At 45.4% G+C, this 18,601-nt stretch overlaps 1 protein-coding gene and 1 long non-coding RNA gene across 2 annotated transcripts in view; one reads left to right on the top strand and one right to left on the bottom strand.

The window, feature by feature from the left end:
• LOC309521471 overlaps nucleotides 1-9,167 on the bottom strand; it is a 177,863-nt gene extending 168,696 nt beyond the window's left edge. Inside the window, exon 1 of the long non-coding RNA XR_014214681.1 lies at nucleotides 8,036-9,167. This is a non-coding gene — a long non-coding RNA (uncharacterized lncRNA). The remainder of the gene's footprint in view (nucleotides 1-8,035) is intronic.
• Nucleotides 9,168-9,420: 253 nt separating this feature from the next.
• LOC309521444 (arylacetamide deacetylase-like 4) lies at nucleotides 9,421-16,748 on the top strand. Its single transcript, XM_082203945.1, has 4 exons — nucleotides 9,421-9,759; nucleotides 12,598-12,814; nucleotides 14,093-14,156; nucleotides 15,947-16,748. Exons 1-4 carry the CDS (start codon nucleotides 9,583-9,585, stop codon nucleotides 16,719-16,721), a joined length of 1,233 nt encoding a protein of 410 aa, XP_082060071.1. The 5' UTR covers nucleotides 9,421-9,582; the 3' UTR covers nucleotides 16,722-16,748.
• Nucleotides 16,749-18,601: the final 1,853 nt, after the last annotated feature.

Here is an 18,601-nt window from a genome sequence, read left to right as displayed (position 1 = left end):
CCTGCAGGCTCGCTAAGTCCAAAACCCCCCCCCTTCTCCTGCTTCCAGGGGGTTTTTTGTAACTTTAACCGATGAAAATTCAATCCTTTGCCAAAAGCTTCCAAAGACTTTAGCTTATAACGTCTTTGCTTCAATCTATTTACAAAAAAGGGGAAGGCGGACTTCCTGTTTAAAACCTTCCCCGTTTCGGTGCCAAATTAAATTATTTGAAGATCCAATTTTGCGTTCTACTCACGGGTAGTTGTTTAAAGTCCAATTGTCCACAGGAAAAAGTCAGCACTCTCCGGCAACAGCAATGCGGCTTCACTCCGCAGAAAAAGCAGTTGATTTGAAGCACCGCGCCACTCACCCCACATCGCTCCGGATCCCCGAAACTGGGTTTCCCCGCGAGTAGGGGAGGCGCAAAGGTGCCAGCCGGATCCCAAGTTCACAAGCTTCTCCCGCTTGTGATTTCAGTGGGTCTCCGCCTTTGCCGTGGCGGTCAGACCCTAGTTTTCGCGGAGCTAGTTCTTCCCGATCGGAGGAGCTCCGCCATCGCCGGAGGCGCCACCCCGGAAGTCTCTCTTTCTAGAAGATCTGTCCCCTCCTGACTAGAATGAGACCCATGTAGGCTCTATCCACACAGCTTCTACTTCTCCTGGCTCAAAGTCAGCCCTCCAGCTAGCTCCTGGCGTAAAACTCTCCCAAGACACTCAAACCAAGCCCAGTCTAAAAACTCCCTCAGAAACTGCTCCTTTTATTTTTCTCCTCGCACTCTGCTTAGTACCCATTCAGAGAGGCTCCAGCCCTCTGGTGGAATTCTGAGGGGCTGCATCACCAAACTCTGGTCTGGCTTTGCTGTCCACCACAGAGGTACTTAGCAGGGGTCAGCAAACTTTTTCCGCAGGGGGCCAGTCCACTGTCCCTCAGACCATGTGGTGGGTCGGACTATATTTTGAAGGGTGGTGGTGGAAATGAACGAATTCCTATGCTCCACAAATAACCCAGAGATGCAATTTAAATAAAAGGACACCTTCTACTCATGTAAAAACATGCTGCTTCCCAGACCGTGTGTGGGCCGGATTTAGAAAACTTCAGTGGGGGAGAGGGGAGGGTGGGGAAAATTAATAATAATAATAATAATAATAATAATAATAATAATAATAATAATAAATTATTTGTACCCCGCCCATCTGGCTGGGTTTCCCCAGCCACTCTGGGCGGCTTCCATAGAAACCAAAAATACAGTAAAATATCAGATTAAAAACTTCCCTGAACAGGGCTGCCTTAAGATGTCTTCTAAATGTCAGGTAGTTATTTATCGCTTTGACATCTGATGGGAGGGCGTTCCACAGGGCAGGCGCCACTACCGAGAAGGCCCTCTGCCTGGTTCCCTGTAGCTTTGCTTCTCGCAATGAGGGAACTGCCAGAAGGCCCTCGGCGCTGGACTTCAGCGTCCGGGCAGAACGATGGGGGTGGAGACGCTCCTTCAGGTATACTGGGCCAAGACCGTTTAGGGCTTTAAAGGTCAACACCAGCACTTTGAATTGTGCTCGGAAACGTACTGGGAGCCAATGTAGGTCTTTCAAGACCGGTGTTATGTGGTCTCGGCGGCCGCCCCCAGTCACCAGTCTAGCTGCCGCATTCTGGATTAGTTGTAGTTTCCAAGTCACCTGCAAAGGTAGCCCCACGTAGAGCGCATTGCAGTAGTCCAAGCGGGAGATAACCAGAGCATGCACCACTCTGGCGAGACAGTCCGTGGGCAGGTAGGGTCTCAGCCTGCGCACCAGGTGGAGTTGGTAGACAGCTGCCCTGGATACAGAATTGACCTGCGCCTCCATGGACAAGTGTGAGTCCAAAATGACTCCCAGGCTGCACACCTGGTCCTTCAGGGGCACAGTTACCCTATTCAGGACCAGGGAGTCCTCCACACCAGCCCGCCTCCTGTCCCCCAAAAACAGTACTTCTGTCTTGTCAGGATTCAACTTCAATCCATTAGCCGCCATCCATCCTCCAACCGCCTCCAGGCATTCACACAGGACCTTCACCGCCTTCACTGGTTCTGATTTGAAAGAGAGGTAGAGCTGGGTATCATCTGCATATTGATGGACACCCAGTCCAAACCCCCTGATGATCTCTCCCAGTGGCTTCATATAGATGTTAAATAGCATGGGGGAGAGGACGGAACCCTGAGGCACCCCACAAGTGAGGGCACAGGGGTCTGAACACTCATCCTCCACCACCACTTTTTGAACACGGCCCAGGAGGAAGGAGCGAAACCACCGTATAACAGTGCCCCCAGCTCCCAGCCCCTCTAGATGGTCCAGAAGGATGTTATGGTCGATTGTATCAAAGGCCGCTGAGAGATCCATCAGTACCAGGAAACAACTCTCACCTTTCTCCCTAGCTCGCGGGAGATCATCAACCAGCGTGACCAAGGCAGTTTCAGCCCCATGGTGAGGCCTGAATCCCGACTGGAAGGGATCCAAATGGTCCGCATCCTCCAGGCATGCCTGGAGTTGTTCAGCAACCACGCGCTCAATCACCTTGCCCAAGAATGGAAGATTTGAGACTGGGCGATAGTTGACCATACTGGCCGGGTCTAAAGATGGTTTTTTAAGAAGCGGTTTAATGACCGCCTCTTTCAGCGGATCTGGGAATGTTCCCTCACAGAGGGAAGCATTCACCACCCCGCAGAGCCCATCGCCCAGCCCTTCCCGGCTTGCTTTTATTAGCCTGGATGGGCAAGGATCAAGGAGACAGGTGGTTGGTTTCACACGTCCAAGCAGCCTGTCCACATCCTCGGGGGTAACGGATTGAAATTGATTCCATGCAACTTGACCAGACAGAGCTCTGGCACTCTCCCGCCCCGGCCCTGCTCCCACGGTGGTGTCTAGCTCCTTCCGAATATGAGTGATTTTATCTGCAAAAAACTTAGCAAAATCATTGCAGGAGATCTTGGGGTCTTTACAAGGCCCCAGTGGTAAAGGTGGTTCCGTTAAATTGCGAACCACCTGAAAAGGTCTCCTGCTACTATTTTCTGCAGATGCAATAGAGGCGGTGAAGAAAGTCTTCTTCGCCGTCGCTATCGCCACTTGGTAGGCTCGACGTTGAGCTCTAACCTGTGTCCGGTCAGATTCGGAGTGAGTTTTCTGCCACCGATGCTCTAGCCGTCTCAGCGATTGTTTCATCGCCCTCAGCTCCGAAGAAAACCACGGGGCTGTCCGGGCTCCATGCAATCGGAGAGGGCACTTCGGAGCCAGACAGTCGATAGCCCTGGTTAACTCCGCATTCCAGCGGGCCACCAGGGAATCAGCTGAAAGGCCATCAACATGGGCTAAAGCATCCCCTACCACTCTCTGGAAACCATTTGGATCCATTAAGGGGCAGGGGCGGACCATCCGAATTGGTCCCACTTCCCTGCAGAGGGGAAGGGTCGCGGAGAAGTCCAGTTGCACCAGGAAGTGATCTGACCATGGCACTTCTTTTGTTTCACTTTTACTTAGTGTCAGATCACCCACGTCACTAGAGGTGAACACCAGGTCTAAGGCATGTCCATGACTATGAGTTGGGCCAGACTTATTCAGGGACAGCCCCATGGAGGCCATGCTTTCCACGAAGTCCCGAGCGGCCCCTTGTAAGGTCATGTCGGCATGGATGTTAAAATCCCCTAGGACAATCAAACTAGGTGTCTCCAGGAGAAAATCCGCCACGACCTGAAGCAACTCGGACAGGGAATCCTTGGTGCAGCAGGGAGGTCGGTACACCAAAAGGAATCCTGTACTGCCCCTATTGCCCAACTTCCAGAACATGCACTCAGAGAACTGGATCTTCCCAGTAGGACGCCTGGTGCAAGCTAGTGACTTCCTAAAAATCACTGCAACTCCCCCTCCCCGCCCACATGACCTGGGTTGCTGTGCGTAAGAGAAACCTGGTGGACAAGCAGCGGCAAGGACAGGCCCATCTGCTTCCTCCAACCAGGTCTCTGTGACACATGCCAGGTCAAATCCTCCATCCATGATCAAGTCGTGGATGGCAGTGGTTTTATTCATCATTGACCTGGCTTTGCAGAGGGATCAAGAGGCGAGAAACTGGAGCCTGCTCCTTCTACAGGTTGGGAAAAGCAGGGTAGGGGTGGGTAAAAGGTAAAGGGACCCCTGACCATTAGGTCCAGTCGTGGCCGACTCTGGGGTTGTGGCGCTCATCTCACTTTATTGGCCGAGGGAGCCGGAGTACAGCTTCCGGGTCATTTGGCCAGCATGACTAAGCCGCTTCTGGCGAACCAGAGCAGTGCACGAAAATGCTGTTTACCTTCCCGCTGGAGCTGTACCTATTTATCTACTTGCACTTTGATGTGCTTTCAAACTGCTAGGTTGGCAGGAGCAGGGACCGTACAACAGGAGCTCACCCTGTCGCGGGGATTCGAACCACCCACCTTCTGATTGGCAAGTCCTAGGTTCTGTGGTTTAACCCACAGCGCCACCCGCGTCCCTTACAGAGGGTGGGAGGCTGGCCCAAATCTGAAAATGTGATGCTGCTGTCCCTTAGAGCAGCTTGTTATTGGTCCTGGGGAAGGCTGAGAGGAGGCGGGGAGGGGAAACGGGGAACTTTCCTTGGGCAAAGCCAGTTTGAAGAAGAGTCCGCCTGCACCCGGCAGGCAAGGGAACGGGGTGGGAGTGGAAGCACCCAAACACAGACACGAGGCTTAATTTTTATTATTAGGAGGCTTCCGGGGCGTAGGAAGGGGTGTGTGGTGACGGCAGCCCGCCCTGTGTGTCATCCATGAGGTGGGGTGACAAAAAGGCACACTGCAGGGGGCTCGCCCTGCTGCCCCATGTGCAGCGGCTTGAGTTGCCACCACTGCCCACAGCAGATCACCGCGCACGCCCCCCCAGCTCGCCCTGCCCCCCCCAGGTGCACGACATGGCTGAAGTTTTTGCCCGGAAGCAACGGGCGAGTTTTCAGGTCGGTGTAAAAATGCTCTAAAATGCTGCTGTTTGATTTATTATCCTCTCGTTGAGAGGCCTCTTTCCCTCTCCCCCCACTCTCTATCTCCAAATCCCTGGGCAGGTTGAAATAGTTATGCCAGGCATAGGCAAACTTGGCCTTCCAGCTGTTTTGGGAGTACAACTCCCATCATCCCTAGCTAACAGGACCAGTGGTCAGGGATGATGGGAACTCTAGTCTCAAAACATCTGGAGGGCCCAGTTTGCCTATGCCCGAGTTATGCTTTACCAGCCTTTTGCTACACTACTCCTTGTCGTCCATACAGGGTAATCAAAACAAAAATAACAAGGTAAATTGGCTATAATCCCAGCAATTAATCCGTGTTTTTGTTTTAATTGTGGAGTTATATACAATGGCAAGGGCAATTTTATTCTGGTAAATATACGTTGCTAGAAAGCTAATTACTTTGTACCAGGTTTCCTTTCAACATCCCATTAATTTGACTTTCTGCCTTATTACCTCTGCACCTCTAGGAGCCATACAGCTCCGCTTCTCCTGGGACTTGTTAAGTTGTGGGCGAACATATCAGACGACACAGCAATTCTTCCAAAGCAGCTCTTTATTTGTAAGCTGGAACAGAACTGAACAGAGGAGCTCAAGTCAGCCTGCTTATATAGAGCTCCACTAGAATGCAACAGTAACCATTTTCTGTAACTAGCCAATCACTGAACGTCACTTTCGATCCTTCATTTGCATACAAACTATCCAATCACTGAACGTCACTTTCGATCCTTCATTTGCATAACTATCTACAGTATCCCCTTGCTGGCCCAGGGTGAGAACTTCAGTACATAACAGGACTCCCCTCTCCCTTTGGGCATACTTGTCTGCAGCGGCGGAGGAAGCCGCTTGGGCCCCTGGGGTGGCGTGTTCAGGAGCCTGTTTCCTCCCAGTCAACCGCCCTACATCTGGGGGAGAGGCAGTGGGCGGACCGTTTGGGCAGCGCAAAGCCTGCGAGACGCATGACTTGGGCGCACTGCAGGTGCCACGATGAGTGCCGCCCGGTATTTTGTCACCCCCTCAGTGGTGACACCCGGGGCGGCTCCTCACCTTCCTTGTCAGCTCCAGGCATCCTGCTGCCACTGGATAGAAAGACAGAAAGAAGCAGCCTGCTGCAGATGGAGGGAAGTGCTGAGGAAGCAGGGGGAAAGGAGAGCAAATGGAGAAAGAGGAGCGGGGTGGGGTTGGGGGGAGGACGAATAAATGCTGGCCTGCAGCTTTATCTTCATCTCAGAATTAACACTGGCAACCTTCCATTTGGATTTCTGCAATGTGTTATGCAAGGAGTTGAATTCTGAAACTTCAGTTAGTACCAATAGTGACTCTTGGGACATAGATTGACACTTGGCAACAGATCCATATCTCATCTGGGCCTGGGTAGATCCCAGTCTGTTTTCAGGTGTGCACGTCTGATCTGAATAGGCCCACGTGTGGAGTTCCTTCAGGTATCATGGCCCTAATTTGTGAAGGGTATAGATACCCTTGGGACACGGGTGGCGCTGTGGGTTAAACCACAGAGCCGATCAGAAGGTTGGCGGTTTGAATCCCTGCGACAGGGTGAGCTCCCGTTGCGCAGTCCCTGCTCCTGTCAACCTAGCAGTTCGAAAGCACATCGAAGTACAAATAGATAAATAGGTACCACTCCGGTGGGAAGGTAAACTGCGTTTCCGTGCGCTGCTCTGGTTCACCAGAAGCGGCTTAGTCATGCTGGTCACATGACCCGGTCACACGACCTGTACGCTGGCTCCCTCGACCAGTAAAGCCACAACCCCAGAGTCGGCCACGACTAGACCTAATGGTCAGGGGTCCCTTTACTTTTTTATAGACACCCTTGCCCTTCCTAGCTGGACCTTAGGATGGTGGGTCCTTCTCTGGGTGCCCCCTGCAGATAGGGTGCAGCAGAGGGCTGCCCTGACCACCCACTTCTTAACACCTGATCTGAATATACTGCTTGCACCTGTTTGCTCACTGACTTATTGGATGACATTTTAAGGTTCTCCTTGGCAGCTCAAAGTTTGAATTCAAGTGATCAGAGGATGGTGAGATCCAATGGCATCTTCTTGCTTGTTGGCCTGATATGGAGAGAGCAGCATAATGTCTTGCCTTTTGTGTGTCCGGGTATCTGGGTTTGACTAGAATTCTGTCGAATGTGGGTATAATGAAATGGACCCATTGCACTCCAAAGGACTTGGCTTAGCTTTTTGCACAGATGTTTCTCGTTGCTAAATCTTCAAACTCAAGCAGATATTATGTAGCAACATCTGCCTGGAGTTATGATGTGACAATTTTGGGACTTCACATTGAGAAAGAGAGAGAGAGAGAGAGAGAGAGAGAGAGAGAGAGAGAGAGAGGAAGGGATATTTATTTTTAATATCTTCTGCATGTTCAAATTAACTTAACTACACCATTGTGGTGTAGTGGTTATGAGCGGTAGATTCGTAATCTGGGGAACCGGGTTCGAGTCTCCGCTCCTCCACATGCAGCTGCTGGGTGACCTTGGGCTAGTCACACTTCTCTGAAGTCTCTCAGCCCCACTCACCTCACAGAGTGTTTGTTGTGGGGGAGGAAGGGAAAGGAGAATGTTACCCGCTTTGAGACTCCTTCGGGTAGTGATAAAGCGGGATATCAAATCCAAACTCTTCTTCTTCTACGACTACTTTAAATATATACTCTTTTGAAACTGCAGGTTGTAACAATAATCCTGCCAATGTTCTTATCTGTTTACAATGTATCTGTAAATATTCAGTAAACCATTTTCATTCTTTTATAAAAAGTTTGCTATCTGGGTTTTTTATTTTTCTGGTAAGTTTTGCCATTTCTGCTTATTCCTCAAGTTTTCTGTATCCATTCTTCCTTCACTGGGACTTCTACTTCTTTCCATTTTGGGGCAAGTAGCATTATTGCTGCTGTAGTAGCATACGCGAACAAGTTTCTATACAGTTTAGGTAGTTCTGTCCCTATAATTCCCAAAGGAAAAATAATGTTTTACAAACATTATTTTAAACATCCTTTTCTATTCATGATATATCATTTCTCAGTAAGATTTAACCTTACTACAAGACCACCACATGATAAAAAGAACCTTCTTTCTCTTTACATTTCCAACACTTATTTGATTTAGATTTATACATTTTTGCCATTTTTGCCAGTGGTTAGATACCATTGATAGATCGTTTTCTCTTAAACCATAACATGCTATAAATTTTATATCCATATTCCACAATCGTCCCCATGCTTCCATGTCTATATTATGACCAATTTCTATTGCACAATGTATCATTGGGGATTTTACTTCCTCATCCTTTGTCTCCCATTCCAATAATATTTTATACATTATAGACAGCACTTTTACATTCCATTCCAACAGGTCTCTCTCCAGTTGTGATATTTGTTCCCCAGACCCTTGTAGCCTATCTTTCTTAAATACTCCATTCAAATGATGATATTGTATCCTTGTTGTTAGTTTTCCTGATAATTTCTTATTTTTTATAAATTTATACTTTCCTCCCACTTGTTTTAATAATTTTTTGTAAGTTGTCCACCATTCTATCATATTGTGATCCTTTTATGTGAACCGCCCTGAGACCTCTGGGCATAGGGTGGTATATAAATTCAATTATTATTATTAATAATAATATTCTTTTTCTTTACCTCTATAATTTCCAAAATTGAGAGCCAAAGAGGTTCCCCTCTAATAAATGCTTCTATTTATCCCATATTCTATACAATTCCACCCCCCTAATTATATGATTTATAAATCCTTTATGTACTTTCACCTTTTCATGCCGTAATGAAGCATGCCAACCAAAAATATTATCATGGCCTTCTAAGTCTAGAATATGTGAATCCATTCCTTCAACCAAGAAAGACAGGATGCTTCCATTTTGTATCATTGCAGCAAATGGCCAATGGGTCCAACAGCAGAGGAAGCTTTTATAAATAAATGAATGAACTAAATCCCATTGTATTTCAACTCCCCTCTTTGTATCAGTTCAGCAAGAGGCCATCAATGGGTCCAACAGTAGAGGAAGCAGAGGAAGCTTTTATAAATAAATAAATAAATGGACTTTATAAATGAAAAGTGGAGTTATACGAGCAATAGACTGGATGGGATTGGCTCCCATTTGTCAGCCTGCACAGCGCCAAACCTCTTTCCTCACCACACTGTTCTGGAAAGTTGCAGTGACCCTCCTGTTGGGAGGGTGCCATTGCAGTGTCGTGCCAGCCAGCCCCACCTGCATTGATGTGGCGCCCCTTTTAATTATCCCTGATAACTAAATTAAGAGGCACAATGATTTTGTGTGGGAGGGCAGGCAAACTCCTATGCATGCCTTCTCTTGGGAGGAAAAGATAGGCAAATTCACACCCACCAATGCGTATCCACACCCTGTGTGAGGAACAACAGTGGCTTTCAGGAATCCAGGAGAGCTGCAGTGTCTTACTGGATTATTAAACTATTTACTTTCTTCTCAACTGAGAATTATATGGGTTGGCCTAGGGTGTTCTTTTCCACATGGCATAGATTGTTCTCCCATAAAAGCCACCAGCGTTGGCCAAGACGAAGTCCTTGTCTCTGTGCCTCTGAGTTTAAGGGAAATGGCGTTTGGTGAAACTCTGTGGATGCTGATATTATATACAACTATTTTCATTCATTTCTTGCTGTTAGTGTGGGGAGTTTCTTATCGTCTTACCAGGACCCACCTGCCTCGAGGACTGTCCTATCGCCCAATAATACTGCTTTACGATTTCTTAGCGGGATATGGATTGGCACTAGTAAGTATATTTTACATATATCATGGGGATGAAGACACCTCTATAAAAGGGGCTGCAACCCTTTAGAGTCAATAAAATAATTTAGAATAATTCTTTTTAAAAATGCTCATTAATTTGAAAATATTGAAACCAATCTGATACCCATTCTTGAATTTCTTCTAACGTTTTCATTTTACATGCATTACCAAAAAAACACGGTATGTATCTATAAGTACCCCAATTCTCTTGAATGTTTAATTTCCTTAGTGTTGTTGTTTAGTCGTTTAGTCGTGTCCGACTCTTCGTGACTCCATGGACCAGGGCACGCCAGGCACTCCTGTCTTCCACCGCCTCCCGCAGTTTGGTCAGGCTCATGTTTGTAGCTTTGATAACACTGTCCAACCATCTTGTCCTCTGTCATCCCCTTCCTTAGTGTACTGGCTTCAATAGGAGATAATCATAAAAGTGATTTCCGTTCAAGTAAATTTTGATATCTGGTCCACTTTCCACAGTGTTTTTATCTCCCGCCCTCTGCTACCCACTACTTTCTTTCTCTTAGAAAAGAAAATCATCAAGCTGCTTTATTGCTTCCAGTACCTTAACCACATTTTTCATCAGGTTTTCCATGAACAATACCACATCATCCGCAAATGCCCTCAGTTTGTAAGTTTGAAGACTCACTTGGAGGCTTCGTATATCATTTTCTCTAATATCCCCACACAACACTTCTAAAATAATCAATATTGGTGAAAGTAGACAACCTTCTCTTGTTTCCTTGCCAATAATGCATTTTCTTTTTAAATTCTGTTTACTGTTTGCAAATCACTCTGTATATAAGGTATTTATTCCTCTCACAAATTTCTCCCTGAACCCCATTTTATCTAGTAATTCCCGCCCCCAACTCCAGGAAGCATTACACTGTTCAACAACAAATTTGTTGTCTGCGTTTTTTCAGTTGATTTAGGACAAATCTGATGCGCTGAATCCAAAAATCACATTGGTTTTGCTCAATCAGGTCAAATTTTTGAGCTATGGCCACGTGACTTTTTTATCTTTTTGTTCACATGTACGCTTGTGTGCAGCATTTTAGAAGAAGTTGGTAGGGGTGAAATGCCATGTCGAATAATTGTTTTGATTGGAAATGATTAGTTTAATGACAAGAATTATTCAGGTACAATAGTTCTGGCTGATTATATTGAAAAGGGATCAGTTTAAATTCATAAAACCTCCAAATCTTCCATAAATTGGTGCACTGTTGATGTGACTGGGATCAACAGAAAGAACTGGAGCAGCCTCAAGTATCCTGATCTTCAATCAGCACGTCGTCCTGTAGCTCATTGTGATGAAATTCCAGTGCCTATCTTTGGAGAACTTCCTGACATTAGTGACAAAGATGCCTCCAGTGTTGAAGGACATGAAGAAGAAGAAGTGGTTCTTGAAGATGATGCTCCACATCCATTTTCCCAAAAGGAGTTGAATGATCTAGTTCACGACCTCAGCTTGTAAAGGACTCTGCCGAACTGTTGGCATCCAGATTGAAGGAAAAAAACCTCCTCTCTGACAGTGCTTGCATCAGCTTCTTCCGCAACAGGCATCAACAGTACCTCCGTTTTTTCTCGGAAGAGAAAGACGTGGTGTACTGTGCAGATATTGCGCAGCTTCTGCTCAAGCTTGGAGTGCCACAGTACGAACCCAAAGATTGGAGACTGTTAATTGACAGCAGCATGCTGACTGCTTTCAGAAACCTGGGCTGCAACATGAGCTTCAAGATGCACTACCTATTTTCACATATGGACCAGTTTCCTGAGAAACTGGGCTCAATGAGTGACGAGCAGGGGGAGAGATTCCATCAGGACATGAAAGAGATGGAGACCAGGTATCAGGATCGCTGGGACAGTCATGATGGCTGACTACTGTTGGACTCTGAAGAAATACCTCGCTGCTGCTGAGCATTCCAGGAGTTCCAAGAAACGGAAGTTCAAGCCCTGAAGTTTGAAAAATGGTGAAGCAACATGCAATTTACGTGTACTTACCTTTATCAATGCCCACCATTCAGTTTACAGTAAACCTGACCTGATGGAGAGAAATGGATGCCATTTCCTGATTCAGCATTGCAAAAATACCCTAAATCAGCATTGCAAAAATACCCTAAATCAGACAACATTCAAAAAGTAAAAAATAGTTGCCCATTTATAATTACAATTAAGCAAAGTAATAGGTCTATAATTATTGACTTGGGCTGGGTCATGATCTTGTTTTGCTATCAATGTGATATTAGCATACTAATAACAATATTAATTTTATTATTTGTATCCCGCCCATCTGGTTGGGATTACCCAGCCACTCTGGGTGGCTTACAGCATATATAAGCATAATAAAACATCAAACTAACAAACAGAATATCTTTTACAGACTAAAATAAACCTATAAATCAATATATTATAATAATAATAATAATAATAATAATAATAATAATAATAATAATACCCAAATTAATATAGCTGCCAATCCCAATGAAACATTTAACCAACCCCATCCCAACAAAAACAAAACAGGGGAACTAAAATTAAAGATTTTAAAACTTTATAGCCAGTTGCCACATCCCAAGAGTTGTTCCTGCAATGCCCCTCTGGCCTCCCAGGATCCCCTTTTAGCTGTTCAAGGTGAGTCTGGGCCCTGCCCCCTAGGTCAGGTAGAAATGGGCCTTTCAGCAGGGAATGGTCTTCCAAGTATCGTTCTTCCAAGTATTTCTTAAGGCTGGATTAGACAGTCCCAAAATACTTTTTTAAGTATTAAAAAATTGTAAGTGGAAAAATATCTAATGCTAATTATGCTTGCTAAATGTTTCGTTTTAAACAGGTAGGAATTCTGGAAAAAATGGGCATCTGCCATAGATATTCCATAATCAGGGCCATGTGCCTATTCATTCCGATAATGAAGGACTCCAAACTGATCATAAAGGACCTGGTTTTTGATGGGGTGCCTGTGAGGGTGTACTGGCCCAAGACATCACCTGCTGGGAACAAGAAAGGAATCATCTTTCTTCATGGAGGTGCTGGGGTGTTTGGAAGCATCCGTAAGTTCTGTGAAATGTGTTTGAAATGGTTAACTGTACAGTAGAACCTCTATTTACAACCACCACCACTAGCGGACATTCTAAGTTGCGACCAGAAGTAACTGGCGGGTTTGCTGCCGTTCGCACCTGCACAGAAGCGGGCAATTGTCGCCCGTGCCTGCTCACAATGGCGTCTCTCCCAGCGACCCGTTTCGCCATAAGGACGGGCCTCCGGAACAGACTGTGGTCGCTAGTAGAGGTTCCACTGTATTGTCAGAAGAGAATTTGTCATTGTAATTTAATGTAAAGATCCTGAAATGTTTGCCATGCACGGGGGTGGGGTGGGGGTGATTTGTGCAGCCTATACATGGTTGTTGTTGTTGTTTTCCACAATCAAGTAGCATATATATTTTATATAATAATAATAATAATAATAATAATAATAATAATAATAATAATAATAATAATAATATATTTATACCCCGCCCATCTGGCTGGGTTTCCTTAGCTACTCTGGGCAGCTTCCAATAAAATATTAAAATACAATAGTCCTTCAGATATTAAAAGCTTCCCTAAACAGGGCTGCCTTCAGAATGCTCCAAAAAATCTGGTAGGTGTTTTCTTCCTTTGACATCTGGTGGGAGGGCATTCCACAGGGTGGAGAAGGCCCTCTGCCTGGTTCCCTGTAACTTCACTTCTTGCAGTGAGGGAACTGCAAGAAGGCCCTCGGCGCTGGACCTCAGTGTTGGAGCAGAACGATGGGGCTGGAGACGCTCCTTCAGGTATACTGGACGGAGGCCATTAAGGGCTTTAAAGGTCAGCACCAACACTTTGAATTGTGCTTGGAAACGTACTGGGAGCCAATGTAGGTCTTTCAAGACCGGTGCTATGTGGTCTTGGCGTCTGCCACATTCTGGATTAGTTGTAGTTTCCGGGTCACCTTGAAAGGTAGCCCCACGTAGAGCGCATTGCCATAGTCCAAGCAGGAGATAACTAGAGCATGCACCACTCTGGCGAGACAGGGTCTCAGCCTGCATTCCAGATGGAGCTGGTAAACAGTTGCCCTGGACACAGAATTGACCTGTGCCTCCATGGACATTAAAAACAGACATTTATGACACAGCAATATTAGTCATATCCAGTCCTTTTTTTTTTAGAAAGAGAGGTGCCAGTACTCACCATGAAGTTGTTAAGGTAAGTGCCACACTTTTAAACAACAACAAAGAGGTGCCGGTTCTAATAGAGCGTAACAAATAATTGCTCACAGCAGGCAGTGTGTGATGTGTTTTTCCCCCCCAGGAACCTCTGAAATGATCTGCCGTTCCATTGCCCACCAAACTGACTCAGTGGTTATGTGTGCTGAGTAAGTATCTTCATGCTTGTTGTAGCAGAAAAAAGAGTACTGTATTTTTCGCCCTATAGGACGCACCTAGTTTTGGGGAGGGGGGGAATAAAGAAAAAAATTACACACACCCCTGCCGCGGCTTCAGCGCACCCTGCGCACTGGGCAGCAGGCTGCTATCCGCAGCCTAGGGAGCCCTGCGGGAACTCCCGCGGGCTCCCCAGGCTTGCTGATAGCTTCCTGAAGCCTGGAGTGCGCACCGGTCCCTCTCGCTCTCCAAGCTTCAGCGAAAGCCTGCATTCACGCCATAGGACGCACAGAGATTTCCCCTTCATTTTTGGTGGGGAAGAAGTGCATCCTATAGGGCGAAAAATACGATATTTCCCCTCAGTTTCTAACCCTTCCACATGAGCCCAGAAAAAAGCTGATTTTGCCAACATAGTGAATTTGCCAACCTTTAGAATGGGTGTTCATCTTTGTATTTTGATTTTTATGCCTTTGGACCCAATCCCTCTGGCTTTAATGATAAGAAGAGCTCTGCTGGATCAGGCCATTAAACTACTTTTACAGAAAACCACCACATCAGCCCATAAAAAGCCATTAGGATTCTTCTCCTAAGGCAAAATGGCCCTGTGGTTAAGAGGGAAAGTGCAGCTGGAGTTAAGATGAACTTCTCTTTGGCAAATAAGCTCAAGCTGTTCCCAACTGTCCCGTCAGCCACACTGAACATCCAATGAGAGCAGTGGTACATTGGGCAATGGGAGATGTGTCATTTGCCAGGGCTTCAGAGCCCTTTACAAGGCAAGCCTTCCTGACAGTAATGGACATCATCTCTCCCAATGGCTGCCCTCACTGCCTTAATGCACCTTTGGTGCATGATCTGAAGCCTCCTGGCCAAGGTGGGTGAACTGGAGTTCTTGGCTTTAAGGCCATATGGTTTAAAGTGGACAGAAAGAGTGGGAAGCACTGATCTCAGGAAGGCATTGTGGGGCATACTGGAGGTGATTCAGAACTGGGGTTGTTTTCCTGAGATGGAAAAGGAAATCAAGGAAACATTCAAAATATAGAAGTTGGTTATATTAGGCATGTCATGTGGAAAGTGGCCTGGGGAAATGTGTTTGTCGCTCTCTCTGAACTCTAGAACATGTGGACATTCAATGAAGCTGAATGCTAGAAGATTCAGATAAAAGAAAGTACTTATCCATACAGTGCAAAGTTAAACTATGGAACTAATTCCCACAGAAAGTAGAGATAGCTTCCAATGTGGATGGCTTTGAAAAAGGATTAAATAATTGGGCAGAGTATAAGGCTACCAGTGGCTCCTAGCTATGCTGGCTATAGTCTGCCTCTATGGTCGGAATCAGATTTGACCAGCGGCCACTGAGAATGGGATGCTGAACTTGCTAGTTTATATTTGGGTGCAGAGCATCAGCCACAGAGGCTGAATGCTGCACTCTGGTCCTCTTCATTTCCCCTCTGACCCCAGACCCCACCCCTGCACCATTGCCCCTCTTTTGCACCATCCTTGAGGGGCATCTGACTGGTGTGAATGTGTCTTGCTTGCTTGGTTGGTTGGAGAGTAGAGAAAGGTGTGTGGCTGTGTGTAGGAACCAGCCTACTTGTCCAGTGGGAAAGTTCGCATTTGCTTTCTATTTTTGCTCTCTGGTCCCACCCACAGCTGACATGTGGCCCCCAGGAAGGTTGCATAGAAAGGAATGTGGCCCTAGGGTTGCCACCCTTGCAATATGCCATTGCAGGAAAATGCTGCAAAGTGTATGATGAATGCTGATGACATCTTGCCTTCTCTTTAGGTTTCGTTTAGCTCCTGAGCATCCGTATCCAGTCCCTGTACTGGACTGTTTAACTGCTGTAATATACTTTCTGAAAAATGCAAAGGAATACGGAGTGGACGCCAGCCGCATTGCCATTGCTGGGGAGAGTATTGGAGCCACTTTTACTGCAGCCATTTGCCAAGAACTGGTGACCAGAGAGGACCTCCCAAGAGTGCGAGCTCAGGTCCTCATTTACCCATTCCTCCAAGGAATGGACTTCAATCTGCCATCCTATCAGCAAAACCATTCAGTTCCTCCTATGTTCCGGAAAAGAACTGTCAAAGTTGGTTTGACATATCTCACTGGGAAGAACATGAATGTAGATGGAGTTCTGAAAGGCGCCCATGTCCCTCCTGATTTGAGAGAGAAATACCAAAAATGGATAAGTGCTGATAACATTCCAGAAGAATTTAAAGCTAGGGGCTATATTCCTGTAGCACCTGCTCCATTTTCAGAAGAACTTTATGAACAAGTTAAAAGAGGTAGTGAGACAATGTTTGCCCCCCTTCTAGCAGAGGATGAGATAATCTGCCACCTCCCGGAGGCTTTCATTCTAACCTGTGAATATGATGGATTCCGGGACGATGGGCTGTTGTACAAGAAGCGGCTAGAGGACCACGGTGTGCCAGTGACATGGTATCATGTTCAAGATGGATTCCACGGAATAATGGCCTTTGCTGGTTGGGGGCCACTTGAATTCCCGAGCACACAGAAATGTTTGCAGAGTGTAATACAGTTCTTAAAAGATTTATAGAAATGAATGACCTTCTTTGTCTTCCAATGGCTGTCTTCTGCTACTGTGGAGGGAAATTTTGTTCCTCATTGTGCCAATCCTTAAGTTAAAAGAAAAACTCAGGTCCAAGGTTTTGTCAGGCTAATTTATTAAAATCACCATTGTGTTTGTAAGTACATAAGCAAAGCTCTGTTGGACCAGGCCATTGCCCCACTTTGTCCATAATCCGACTCCCACAGAGTCCAAGCAGGTGCCTCCTGAGATGCCCACAAACAGGACCTGGGTGCAAGAGAAGTTTCCCTGCTTGTAATTCCTAGCAAAGAGCATTAATACTGCATGCAGTAGTGGAGGGGAAACATACCCATGGCCTCCTCTATGAATTGGCCCAATCCTCCATTAAAACCGTCCAAATGGGTCACCAACATTGCCTGTTGTGTTTGCTAATTCCAATGAATAACTGTAGTGCAAAAATAATTGGAACATTTTAGAGACTGAGGAGACATCATGCTTGTGACATCTAATTTATCTTATACAGTGGTACCTCAGGTTAAATACTTAATTCGTTCCGAAGGTCCGTTCTTAACCTGAAACTGTTCTTAACCTGAAGCACCACTTTAGCTAATGGGGCCTCCTGCTGCTGCTGCTGCGCCGTCAGGGCCTGATTTCTGTTCTTATCCTGAAGCAAAGTTCTTAACCTGAAGCACTATTTCTGGGTTAGCGAAGTGTGTAACCTGAAGTGTATGTAACCTGAAGTGTATGTAACCTGAGGTACCACTGTATTTTAAAAACACACAAAATAACAGACTGATGTCAAAACAGAACACCATATCTATCTGTGCAAAGTTACTTCATGACAATCAGTGCTTTTTTCCTGGGAGTACTTAAGGGTGTACACATTACCTGCACAATTTTTTCTTGAAGAAAAGCATTGATGACACTCCATGGAACTATCCATTCTCCAACCTAGCAGGGCACCACATTATTATTATTATTTTTAACCAGCCCACTCATGTATCTCCCAAGAGTGTTTTATTTTTATTTTTTTAAATGATATTTATTGAGAATTTAAAATTACAGAGAAAGAGAGAGAAAAACAAGAGAAAAAGAAAAAAAGAAAAAAGGTAGACAAAAATAACAATTGAACAATACAAGTCAATAAAACCAAAGTCAAAGAAAAAAACCAAAAACAAAACACACAATACATCAAAATTTAAAAAATAATAATGTAAAAGCAAATCCAATATTCCCAAATCCTTATTTTCCATTAACTTATTTCATCGACCTCCTCACACCTCCCTTTTTTGTATTCTAGTTATTAATTATCTCAGCAAATCCTTTCCATCTTTCACAATATTCTGTCATTAAATTACCTTAATCTATTTTAACCTTATCTTACCATAAAAAACCCTAAAGCTTAAAACTTAAGTCTTATTTATACCTAGTTCTTTTAAGCATAACATATTCTTGCATAATTCTTTTTAACATTTCTACTAAAGCCAAATAATTTCATTCCAACATTTTTCTAGTACTCATTAATTTTACAGTAATTTCCTAAATAATTTTTTAAAACTTTCTTCCAATCTTCATCCATTGTCTCTTCCCTGGTCTCGGGTTTTGTCAGTCCTTTCTGTCCCATCCATCTAGTCCATCAACCTGGTGACCTTCTATCCGAGGCCCTTAAGTCTTTTCCATGTCCCTTCCGCAGGTCTTCTTCATGTTTGTACCTGTACTTTACTTTGTCTTCTGCTGATCTTATTCTTAAATTCCTTCCTTTCTCTTGGGGAGACTCCCACTTGTCAATATCTTTGTCCCTTCTCGACAAGTCAGCCCATTCTCCATAGTCAACACTGAAATCCATATGGTATTTAGAAGCATGTTTCAAAGTCCCTCCAAAGTTAAGG

The sequence above is a fragment of the Podarcis vaucheri genome (assembly GCF_965113315.1).
Source record: "Podarcis vaucheri genome assembly, chromosome: 16".
NCBI lineage: Eukaryota > Metazoa > Chordata > Lepidosauria > Squamata > Lacertidae > Podarcis > Podarcis vaucheri.
The sequence above is the reverse complement of the archived record's forward strand: the minus strand, read 5'-3'. Positions and strand labels throughout refer to the sequence as shown.